At 34.7% G+C, this 13,526-nt stretch overlaps 1 protein-coding gene across 3 annotated transcripts in view; it reads left to right on the forward strand.

The window, feature by feature from the left end:
• dis3l2 (DIS3 like 3'-5' exoribonuclease 2) overlaps positions 1 to 13,526 on the forward strand; it is a 173,990-nt gene that overhangs the window by 119,007 nt on the left and 41,457 nt on the right. For 2 of the 3 annotated variants that reach the window (XR_007828696.1, XM_051122461.1), the window contains exons 14-15: positions 10,557 to 10,636; positions 10,852 to 11,035. The exons of the other annotated variant lie outside the window; for it this stretch is intronic. Coding sequence is in view for 1 of the 2 variants with exons in the window: in XM_051122461.1 (XP_050978418.1) it covers positions 10,557 to 10,636; positions 10,852 to 11,035 (264 nt within the window). In the remaining variant the exon portion in view is untranslated. The remainder of the gene's footprint in view (positions 1 to 10,556; positions 10,637 to 10,851; positions 11,036 to 13,526) is intronic. 3 annotated transcript variants of the gene reach the window in all.

A 13,526-nucleotide genomic window follows, 5' to 3' on the forward strand; every position in this document is an offset into this window, starting at 1 on the left:
AATGATGCTTTTAACTTGTCCTAGGGGTCATTCCAATGGTCATCAAATGGTCCCCACCTGACCCCCTCAGATTTGTCTGAAAAAAATGTATGTGATGGGTAATATGCCCAATAGATCATATACAAAATTTCAGATCTCTACTGTGCGTACTTTTTTCACAAAAAATCTGTAAAAAAGTTTGTTTTTTAGCCCGTTTTGGCATCACTGTCTGAGTGACCATGTTCAGACTGAAATATCTCCAGAACTATTTGTGCCAGGTCCATGAAATTTTCTGGGCTAAGAGTCCTAGTCCAGAACTGCATGAATTACAACTCACAGCATTGTTACTGAATGCTGGCCCTCTACTTTTCTTTGAAACTATTACTTTAAGGGTTTTCAGATGTCCATAGAAACCTCAATCTTCAATGTATAAGCATCAAACTTGGTAAATGGTCTGATATGTACCATGTCTTTCACATCCTTTGACATTAGACAATAGAGTCTTATGGATTTTGAGATATTAAGGTCCAAAAATTGAAAAAAACTCATTTACACCAATGTTCAGAGCAATATTTCCCATGAATGACACCAGGTGTGAACATGAAACTTTTTTTTTTGAAAGAGCATGTTCTTATTAATAAAATATAAAAAAATTGGGATGGGGTTTTGCCTCATTTTTCTGTAATAATTTTTAAAAAAATCATTGTTGTGTGACATTGACAACTACTGTAGTAGCAGCTATTTTGAACTCATATGCCTAAATTAATGCTATAATGCAGCATTCTATTGTGCTCGGGACTCGGGGAAATCCGACCTCCACCTCGGGAAAGTGCAATGGAACGGCCACTAAAGATGGGGGTCCGAAACACACACTCGGGCCAGTTCAGTCCATAGGCATCCATATTTTTGCCAACTGTTACAATGGAACGCATTTACGACGGACATCGGGAGAGCTAACTCGGATTCACCGACTACCGTCATTCAATGGAATGCAACATTATTACCTAATCTTGATGTTCCACCCAATCCAGTGAATAATACATCCATTTTCATTGAGAAAGCAGGGCAATATTGATTAGAAATAATAATATTCAGGTGGTATGAGATCTAGCATCAATCAATCAATCAGTCAATCAGTCAACAATGATCAATTTTGAGGTCAGTCGGGTATCAGGAACACCAGGATTCCATGTCAACTTTGAGGTTGACCCAGTTGAACAAGGCCTTCACATCACAGATATGGCCCCAGGACAATATGTTACTTGTGTTTATGACCGACAATGGTGGGTTGGTATCATCAGAGACGTCTCTGACACAGAGCAAGACATTCAAGTGCTTTTTTTGCATCCCCATGGCCCAGCTAGAGGCTACTTTTGGCCAAAAAGGGAAGATGTCTGTTGGATGCCTCTCCAGCACATCATAATGAAAATTGATGTGCCAGTTACTTCCACTGGACGATGCTATGTCATAAAAGAAAATGAAACTGTGGATTCAGACACTTTCATAAACAACTTTCAGTAACTGTTATGTCACACATTTATTTGTGTTGGTGGTATACATTATTAAAGTGACTCATGTCTGGAAGTACGTTTTTTGTATTTTGTATTTTTTGTATAAGTGGAACATTAATAAATTCTGTTGAAATGCCCATACCAAGTTGAATAGCAAAAGTGAACAATAGGATCAGTGACGAAACTTTGAGTTTAAAAAAAAATCATTACAGAAAAATGAGGCAAAACCCCATCCTAATTTTTTTATATTTAATAAAACAAGTTTTATGTTCACACCTAGTGTCATTCATGGGAAATATTGCTCTGAACATTGGTGTAAATCAGTATTTTTCCATTTTTGGACCTTAATATCTCAACATTCATCAGACTCTATTGTCTGATGTCAAAGGATGTGAAAGACATGGTACATATCAGATTTACCAAGTTTGATGCTTATACATTGAAAATTGAGGTTTCTATGGACATCTGAAAACCCTTAAAGTAATAGTTTCAAAGAAAAGTAGAGGGCCAGCATTCAGTAACAATGCTGTGAGTTGTAATTCATGCAGTTCTGGACTAGGACTCTTAGCCCAGAAAATTTCATGGACCTGGCACAAATAGTTCTGGAGATATTTCAGTCTGAACATGGTCACTCAGACAGTGATGCCAAAACGGGGTAAAAAACAAACTTCTTTACAGATTTTTGTGAAAAAAGTACACACAGTAGAGATCTGAAATTTTGTATATGATCTATTGGGCATATTACCCATCACATAGATTTTTTTCAGACAAATCTGAGGGGGTCAGGTGGGGAACTTTTCCAAAATTTGATGATTCCAGCTGGAATGACCCCTAGACGGTTTGTCAGATTTTCACCAAAATTGATACAGACCATCTTAAGATGGTCCTAACAAAAAGTTATCAAAAGCATTTTGATAGACTACCGTTCCTCGAATAATGCACAAAGAGCTCGGCAAAGTAGACATGAGGCTGTATCTCCTCAATGCTTTATGGTATTCAGACTGAATGTGTTTTGTTTTCACAACCATGTCCTGAGTGTACCTGCACAGTGCCACCTAGTGGTCAGGAAATATGAAAAATGCCAAAATGGATGTCTGCATTTCTTTGGCATATTGGCACCAAATTATGTCTCATCGTCACCTAGTTAACCACACCACATTAATTTGGGACCAGTGCCACCTATTGGTCAAAACTGATTGAAGTGAAATTTTATTTAAAAAAAAAAAAAAAAAAAAAAATTGGTAAAGCCCAGCTCCAGACAGTATCATTCATCTGTTTTCCAAATTGCCTTTCTGAAAGAGCTTGGGACTCTGCAAGGTTAATGCTGCTAAAGCTTCAATTGCATCTGCCTGTTTTCACTGATGCCGCCTTCTCGTGCTGCCAGAATGATCGTAAATAGGAATGTGGTAGTTAAAAATTGCATATGAAAGCAATGTGAACTCGCCCGCTTGAATTTGTTGAGCTCATAATTACAAGTGGGAATTATAAAGTTTGTGATGGCACATGATGACAGCATGAGACCAGCTATCATTATTTTTATCGTGCTGTGCTTCCCGTATGTGTAATTCATAAACATGCATTTATTATGCACAGTACAATCAGATGGCTGACTGTCCGAACAACCGATTCCAGTTCAAACATATAATTTTTATTTTTATTTTTACTTATTTATATTTATTTTTATACCGCCTTTAACAATACAGAATTGTGACAAAGCGGCTGTACAGTATTAAATAGGAAATAGTACATCAATAATGCAAAAGGGCAACAATAAACACTCAATTTTCAGGTAAAGGCAGTTAATCAAATACAATAAAATAAAATATAATATCATATATAAGGCTCTTGAAGCTCTGTCCTATTCTGAAAAGGGCACCAGGGACACCAGCTCATTTGCATTTAAAGGGACAAACGCAAAAATGGTGTGTTTTGGCTTTTACCCTAAAAGTGACAATTTTAACAAGCTATTAAAAAATTCTGTCAGGTATTTTCAGCTAAAACTTCACATACACCCTTTGGGGACATCAGAGACTTATTTTCCATCTTGTAAAAAGCGGCATAATAGGTCACCTTTTATAATAATAATAATAATAATAATAATAATAATAATAACAATTGTTTTATAATTGTAATCTGGATAATGTTGCACAATGGCGTTCACTGGCAAATCTCAGTTGGGCTGTGCGGTACTGGGCTGTGAGCACAGGTCCCACTACAGCAGGGATCTCCAACCCTGCTCCTAGAGAGCTACCATTCTGCAGACACCCTTTTTTTTTTTTTCTAATTAACTCCCTGAGGTTGACAGTCACACCGGCACGACCAGCTTACTTTTTTATGATCAGTACGAAAGGCACAAAAAATACTGTCGATTTTGGTCACAGAGATAAGTGTTATACATTATTCAAAACCGTTAAGTATATATATGTATATGTATGTATATGTATATATATATATATGTCTGTATATATATGTGTATATATATATATATATATATATATATATATATATGTATGTGTTTCCACTTGGCCAAATTTTAAGAACACTTGGACTTAACTTTCACTTTTATGCAGATGATACTCAATCTGCATACATTGAAAACCTGATGTCAAAGTGGCTGTGTCTTTTCTTTCTTAATGTCTTGCTGAGATGGATGTCTGAAAATTTTCTCTGTCTAAAAGTGACAAGCCTGAAGTGATGCTTGTTGGTTCTCCTCACCAGTTGCGTAAAGCAGAGTCCGTTACCTTAAGTGTGAATGGCTCTGCTTTATAGTTGTATACTAAACAAAAAAAATTGGGGGGTGATATTCAATGCCAACTTAACATTTGATCCTCATGTTTGTAATACAGTCAAAATACATTTTTTGTTTGTTTGTTTTTTTTTTTTGTTGTTTAATCTTAGAAACATTGCCAAATTACATCCCATACTGACTTTTTCTGTGGCTGAAAAGTTAATCGACACTTTTGCTTTTGGACGTATTGATTATTGTAATGCTTTGCTGGCTGGAGCTTCAAAAGCTACTGCAAGTAAATTACAGCTGGTACAAAAATTCAGCTGCTAGAATTCTGACAAACATTACACCTATCTTGGAAAAATTGCACTGGCTTCCTGTCAGTTTTTTCGAATTGATTTTAAGATTCTCATGCTTTCTTTATAAGGCCTTGAATTACCTGGCTCCTCAATATTTTTCAGGGCTTTTAACCCCTGTGTGTTTTTTCTTCTGAAGCTGGTCTTTTGAATGTTCAAACAACTTGGCTAAAAACTGTAGGCGATCAGCCCTTCTCTTCAATGGCTCCTAAAATTGTGGAATTCCCTGTTCTCTGAGATTAAGAATGCAGAATCCCTTGAATTTTTAAAGCATCCCTTAAAACTTATTTTTTTTAGGGTAGCTTTTATGTGATTTTTGTAACTACTGTTTTTTTTATTATATTGGGTTTTTATTTATTTATTTTTTTAATTTATTTATTTATTTTTTTTTTACTTTCTGTATGTTGTGTGTGCATCTTTTAACTTTATTATTTTCTTATGTTTTTAAATACTTCTTTCAAAGGTGCTATATAAAATAAAGTTTAATAATAATAATAACAATAATAATAATAATTAGTGCTGCATGATTAATCGTGTCGCAGTCGCAACCACGTGAGACGCGCGGACATGTAAACGCCTCACATCGTCTCCGTAAAAAGGAAGCTTGTCGATTCTAGTTCATCTCTGCTACTTTTCATTTCTGGAAGATGAGCTGAGAGGAATAACCCACAATTTACCTCAGGAAAAAAAGCAAGATGAGATCTGTGGCTTGATCCAGCGGAGGAGATCATTCTGATGAGTAAGTAATGTTTCGTATGCATTAGTATGTGTTATTGTGACACAAACTTGAACATGTTTACTAGTTGGGTTTTTTCCCAAACTATGATTCCTAAAATGTTAAAAATCAAGTAAAACATTTTGAATATGATGCAATTCATTGTATCGAAATTTCTTTGGACACAATGTTTTCATGCTCTATAAAGTATAAAACGGTACGATATAAAAGTAATATGGGTGTACACTGTAACCTGATGAATGCTATGAGTCTAGAAATGTTTAAACCTTGTTTATTATTAATACTCTGTTTGCAAATAGATGTTTATAACATGCTAAACAATAATAATTATTTTATCAGATATAAAATGTGCTTTTTTTATGATAGTACAACCAGTGAGTCTATGATTACAAAATCATACTACACTAATGAACATTGGAAGTGGATCAAAGCCTTTCATCAAAGTTGTCCTAAAACCAAAACAATACCCATTCTTGTCTTAGGATATTCTTACTTGTATGTAAATGGTTGTGTGTGTGTGTGTGTATATTAGGAGATGAGATTTTTTTAACTTTTTTTTTTTTTTTTTAAAGAAATCCTCAGTTATGTAAATTATAGGGAAAATAGTATTTTATTCAACTGAAAAAGACGAAATGCAAAAAAAAATGCAGGTGCATTTTGAACTTTATAAGATTAAACTTCTATTTTATGAATTATATGTAGTAATAAACAACATTTAAACAACAGCTTCACAATTCTGGATAAATTGAGAATCCCAGTTGTGAATAAATTGGAGACCATGATTCTCTCATGATTCTGGAGAAAAAAGATTAGAAAACTGTACAAAATAACATAAATTACTAGTGGTTCTGACAAATTGTTCATTGGATAAGTCTTTTAAAAACATATATTAATTTAGGAAGAGGATAAGCGTTACAATACATACAAGTGGTAAGATACTTTCGTTTTGATCGCTACTGTAGACAATAAGCGTTTATACCCAAACTATAAACTTTTATCCCAGCACTTCTAATATTTAAATGTCTGTAGCACAGAAATAATGATTGTAATGTGGTTGAAAAGACAGTCTGTGTTGCTCTTTCTGTATCAGCAGTATGAATGCTGATTTGAATGTCTTTAACACCTGTTTCACATCGTAAGCGTCAGCGGAGTGTGAGCAGCGCATATGTGTCGAGAGCATTCACTCTCGATATATATATGTGTGTGTGTGTGTGAGCATTCATATATATATATATATATATGTGTGTGTGTATGTGTATATATATATATATATATATATATATATATATATATATATATATTTTGATATATATCAAAAATTATTTGATGGACGTATAATGTGTGTCGAGAGCATTCACTCTCGAAATATTATATATATGTATATATGTATATATGTATGTATGTGTATATATGTGTATCTGCTGTGTATATATTTGTATATATATATTTGTATACAAATATATATATACAAATATATACACAGCAGATACACATATATACACATACATACATATATACATATATACATATATATAATATTTCGAGAGTGAATGCTCTCGACACACATTATACGTCCATCAAATAATTTTTGATATATATCAAAATATATATATATATATATATATATATATATATATATATATATATATATATATATATATATATATATATATATATATATATATATGTGTGTATATATATAATATATATGTATGTATATGTATATATATATATATATGTGTGTATATGTGTATATGTGTGTGTATATATATATATATGTATATATGTATATGTGTGTGTATATATATGTATGTATGTATGTATGCATGGGCGACATTTGACTCTTGAGTCAGGGGGGCAAGAAAAAAAAAATTCGGGTAAGCATCAAAACAGTCCCCTACCATATTGCAACGCACCAAAGCGCAGTCAAGAACAACTTCAAGAGGTTGTCAACGTTTACTAAAACTGTGGACATACTTTTGACTCTTGAATCTGGCAAAGCTTCCCGTTTTAGCCTTTCATTTTTAACCAAATGTGCACGCTGCTTTTCTGATTTTCCGTGTCTTTTTGCCATGTCCCGTGAAATATATCCGTTTTGATTCGTTGTTACTAAAGGTGAAGCACGTAAAGAAAAAATGAACGATCAGTTGTGGGACTATTTTGTCATAAATCGCATACTATTCATTCCTGAACTTTACCATCCGTTACTGGCAATGAAATTAGGCTACTGGTTGATATGTCCCGGTAGAACCCTGCATTGCAGCCCGACCCCGACAGGCCCCGACTTTTTTATGCCCCGGGCTTCGGGCCAATTTTCACGTCATAGTTCAGACGCGGGACGGGCTTCGGGCCTGTTTTAGGCTTCTTCTTATTTTTGTGTTTTAGACATCCACCAAATATGGCGATGAAAAAAATCCGGTGGAAACAACACGAGACTTCACTTTTGCTTCACTTTCGAGATCGGCTCGGTAGGCGTTTAGTATCTCCGTCAGCAGCAGCAGTGAGCGCGCCTTCAGCGCAGCTTGGAACAGTTCCGCGTTCAAGCCTGCACAATAGGCTAAAGCTTGCCGCAAAGCACCGGCAAAAGTTATTACCATGAATGTGTCGGGGGGAAATAGTAAGGAGATTTTTACATTATTCATTAATAAACTAGTGTTTTCTGAGTCAGTGTGGCAAGGATGAAGTTGCCAAAGTTGCTGACTCACCATCTCCTCTTTGGAAGCCCCTAGAGAGAAATGCATCCTTAAAGATGTCATAATGAAATAGTTTTTGTTTTCGATTTGCTTTATTTCGTTAAGTTATAATTTAAAGCTTTCTATAGATATATGCATCATGTCTGTGAGTTATGTATTCGCTGAGTTTCGGTTAATTTTTGTGAAGCGCTTCTGTTGAGACCACAGACAGCGCATTATGTTTGTTTTTTTTTATGTTAGAAGCACCATTTGCAGCGTTTTGTTGGTATTGTGAGTGCACGCAAATAAAAGTAGACCTTTTACAGTTTGGAATGATGTATTATTCTTACTTTTATCAGCAAAAATGACGGAATATTTAAAATGGTTTCCACTGAAAAAAAAACAAGTGATCGCGCTGGCACCTCCATGTTCTGCAAAGCGGCTTTAGCTTCCACTCTCCACACAAATGATTGGAATATGCGCCTAATAGCATAAATTTATCTAGGTTTAACGTTTAAACTAACATTGATTTATACTTAAACTGTTTTATAACTGTCGATATTTTATTTTAGGCAAGTCGTGATGATTTGAGAAGGCAAAATTGATCAAACAGACTATGATCAGTCTTCCGCTGGCCGCTTTGTCGTTACTTTAAAAAAACAAAAACTTATATTTAACGAACAAACAAACAAAAAACGAACAAAATGCTTCAAAACGTTTAAATTAACTTGATAAACGAAATATAATCACTTTGCCATTGCATACGAAACTGGACTATTTTAATAGCTGAAACAGTAGTATAAGCTATTTTTGAAGAAGAGGGGAAAAAATTAATGTCTGAATATATGGAATGAAAGTCTGAATATATAGAATGAATGTCTGAATATATGGAATAAATGTCTGAATATTTAAAATGAATGTCTGAATTTATGGAACAAAATTTGTAGCTATTGAAGGAAATCTGATGCACTAAGAATGTTGCAATAATGGAACTATATATATATATATGTAATGTAGGTGTGGGTGTCCAAATTTATTAGAATAACCAATAAATTGTTTTAAGTCAGCACAGCAGGTATATACATACATAATACAGATGCTCCTGGTAACATGCTCACAGATGCTTTTTGTTTTGTTTTTGTTGTTGTTTTTTTTTCCGTGATCAGGTACCCGCACCACAGATAAATCCTGCTGACTTTCACTTGAGTCTCTTTAAACCATTTTACTCTAAAAAAGCGCTGTACCAACATCAGATGTTCAACTACACTCACATTCTATGGTAAAACAAGTTCCTTGACTACTGATGATGTTTTTTTGTTTTTTCTTGAATCCATGGAAAGGACCAGCAAAACACTTAAATATCGGGTATGGTATGCATATGGTTGAACAGAATCTCTTTTCAGGAATGACACTGGGAATGACACAGTTGTTGATTACATCTCTGTAGTTAGATCAGTGTGCTCAGTAAAGTGTCTCTAACCTTCATTATGTATGTTTTGATTGTACTGTGTTGTAAATAAAATACAAATAACCAAAAACTCAATTGTTTTACTCTCCTCACATTCATTCTTACCTGACAGTCACATTTAAACTGATGGGCCATTAGGGGAGGGCTCTTCGTCTCTCAGGTGTGAATCACTAAATATCCATGGCCATTGTCACTCCCTTGCATACAGCCGTTCGGCCACAAAACATGTCCTACAAAATTTAAATCAGTATATTGTTTTCTGTGAATGACTAAAAAAGATTTTCACATCATTATGAAGTAAATATTCTAGCCTACAAGACTGATTAAGTCTTGTTCAAGACTACTTTGTATGGGTTTTATGGCCTTATTTCATATTATACATTTATACAAATATATTATTTATTTACTTATTTATTTTTTCTAAAGAAAAAACGCAAACATGTACATCAATCATTATTATTATTATTATTATTATTATTATTATTATTAGTAGTAGTAGTAGTAGTAGTATTACTGTTGTTGTTGTTGTTGTTGTTGTTGTTATTGTTATTGTTGTTATTATTACTGTTGTTGTTGTTGTTGTTGTTGTTGTTGTTCCCCAGTCTTTCTAGATGAGATATTGAGATATTCGTGCATTTAATATTGCCAGTATTAGAAGGCTGTTCAAATATCGATAAGACAACCTAGGTTTGGGTGGGCTTAATTCACTTGCCCTAAAGCGATCAATCGAACAAAACATCATTAGAACAAAATTAAATGTACAGTTCTTCTTGTGAACAGTTTGATGCTGCTTAGTGTCCCAAACAGAATCATTGGATATCATTTTTATGTTTGATGTCACAAACTTGCAGATTTTTTTTGATCAAACCCAGCAGTTATATTTATAATATAATATATTCTGCAGAATCTCTCATTGAACCTCATTCAGTAGTAATACATACTTACACTTGGGGTAATGCCAATAAATCTGGATTATTCTAAATGACAATAATGCCTACAGTAATGTGCATGAAGCACTCTGCTAACTCCTGTATGTTTGGTGGTCTGTTTTAATGACGGTAGCTGTAAAGTTTGCTAATCAATTTGTTGTCCTTTCCTGGTTACAGCTTAAGCTATCTTTCACCCTTGATAAGGAGTCCAGCATGCCTCAGGGCTGTTACGTCTATCAATATCAGGACAGCAACAAGTAAGAATGCACACAAAAGCTATTGCTATCACTGTGATAGAGGGTTTTGTAAAATGTTCACACTGAACTGTGTAAGAGGGCACACATGCTTTCTTATCTAAAGCCTGTTTTGTTCAGGTATATCATTTTTCTGTTGGTAATTTCTTTTGCTCAGCTCTGGTCCTTGTATTGCACAACATGTGCCCTGAATGAATTGCATGCTTTGTGTCATGTAGACTGGTTGAGGAGTTCATGTTGCTGGCAAACATGGCGGCTGCCCATCAGATCTACCGCACATACCCAGAATTGGCCATCTTGCGCAGGCACCCACCACCGCAGAGCAAGATGGTAGATGACCTGCAGGAGTTCTGTGACCAGATGGGCCTTGACATTGACTTCAAAACATCTGGGGGACTTCATGTGGGTATTTCAAACATTTTTTGATTTTACATCAACGACCAACACAGGCAAATTGACTTCTGACTCGGAGTTAATTCACCTTTCTTTATAGTGCTTTATACAGTACAAAGGGTTTCAAAAGGCTTCAAGGAATAAACAAGAAAATTACAATATAGCTGCAAGCAGCGATCACGGGCCCAAGCCGCCAGTGTTAATGCCACCCCGGGGGCATCAGGAAAATGGTGCACAGCGGGCACATAGATTTACAGTAACCCTCTGGTAGTCTGGTTTTAAGGGTTATGGAAATTAAAGGGTTAATACAAAACATAAACCCTTGGGGCTTTAACAGACAAGGGTTAAGACTAATCCCAGACTAAAATGCAAGTCTGAGCTGTTTCAGCTGAAACTTGTACTGACTGATCTTAATATATATTAGTGCCTTTGTTTTGTCTCAAGATGAACACCAGTAATGTTTTTTCTAAGGCACGTTTATAGAAATTACTTAAATATCTTAATTGAGCTATGGCCTAATCCTGGTTTAGGCTAAATCCTGTCTATGAAACCGGGCCCAAGAGTGTGAAACACACGCACAAACCAGTATATACAACTTTAATGTGAAGTTTCATTTGTTTAAATTAACTATCAATATTACTTAACATGAACAGTATTTATATAGCATGTTTTAGTGTTCTAGATACTAAGTTCGAAACTTAATAATACATTATTAAAATGTAAAGTATCTGTTAACATTAATGTACTGTGAGTTACCATAAACATTTTTACTAACTATCATTAAAACAAGCATTAATAAATGCTGTTAAAACACATTTTTCTTTGTTAGTTCATGTTAATGCAGTCACTAATGTTAACAAATAATTGGTCATTTGGTAACGTTATTGCAGTGTTACCAGAACTCCATATGATTTAGACTGTAATGTTTTTGTTTGTTTGTTTGTTAGTTTGTTAGTTAATGAATTTGATGATCTATAAGCATTTGTGAAATAATTATATAACACTATATTGCCAGTACAGTACATATTAACTTATTTTATGTATTTGTTTGTCACTGATTAATTGAACTGAGCAGTTAAGGATCAGGATTTCTGTCCTAGTTAATGCATTAACTAATGTTAATGATCTATAAGCATTTTTGAAATGTCTTAATGATCTTTATGCATTTGCATAATGCATGCATAATACATGCATAATGTATTTTTAAAAATAAGACAATTACTGCTATCTTTTGGGCCCAAGCCACTAAGGCACAGGGCCCTATTGATCCCCTAAGGATTTTTTATTAGGGCCCGAGCACCTGTGGTGCAAGGACCCTCTTGGAATTGCTCAGTTATTATTATTATTAGGGCCTGAGCCCTAAAAGGGCAAAGGCCCTATTGTTTTTCTAAGGATTATTATTAGGGCCCGAGCACTGCAGTGCGAGGACCCTATTGGAATTGCTTCTTCAAAATGAAAAGTCTTTTTGAGGGCCTAAACATGCTCGAAAACTCATGAAACTTTGCACACGCGTCAGACCTGGCGAAAATTTACATCTGATATGGTTTTCAGAAGTGGGTGTGGCAAAATGGCGCTCATCTTGTTTTCATCCTTGGTATTACAGTGTTCATCTGCTAGTTTACATGTGTGATATTTTAAATGTTTTTGCGGTCTCTGAAAACATGATTAACATATTTCCAAAGGATGACTTGTTTTTCATATGTAAAAAGTTGTGAACAGTTGGGATACTTTATTAGAACTTTAAATGCACTCTCTCTCTGTCTCTCACTGTCTCTCTCTCACACACAGCTACCCTCCCCCACTCTCAACACTCACACTTACACACACACTTGACAGAGTTAGAGTGAGAGAGTAAGAGTGAGATCAGATGTTTAATAGTTTTTTATTTTTGTATTTTTAGTAGGCTATTTTATATTGATGGAACTAAGCATTTATTTCTCAGAATGACTAGTTCTGTGTATGTAAAAAGTTTTGAAGTGTTTGGATGCTGCATTTTAAAGATATAAGAAAATTAAGGTTATGTTTTTTTACTGCAACTTTAATAAATCACCATAAATCAACCGTTCAAGATATCCCAAATCTGCTCGCAATTTAACATCTTCAGTATTTTGGCATCATGTTGACAAAGTTTGGAGTGAACTACTTATTCCTGCTTGGAGGAGTATGAATTTATTTATAGCCTGATTTTTCCAAAAATCCACATTCAAATCAAAATAGCAGACTTCCTGTTGGTTGCAGCTAATGGGTGTAAATTAGAAAGTTGTCTGGCTTGATGAGACCAATATACATACCACGTTTGGTGTCTGTAGCTAAAACTAACCCCCCAACTTTTGACAAAAGGTGGCGCTATGGAGCGCCTCCTCCACGCCCATTTATGAGCCTTTGCCAGTGTCTAACTATCGTTAATACTGATGTGTGTGTTGAGTTTCATGAAAATCTAAGCTTATTAAGTGCCCCAAAAACACAGGAAACAAATGTTAAAGTTTGACACGTTGCCATG

This window comes from Labeo rohita, chromosome 2, assembly GCF_022985175.1.
Source record: "Labeo rohita strain BAU-BD-2019 chromosome 2, IGBB_LRoh.1.0, whole genome shotgun sequence".
In the NCBI taxonomy this organism is placed as follows: domain Eukaryota; kingdom Metazoa; phylum Chordata; class Actinopteri; order Cypriniformes; family Cyprinidae; genus Labeo; species Labeo rohita.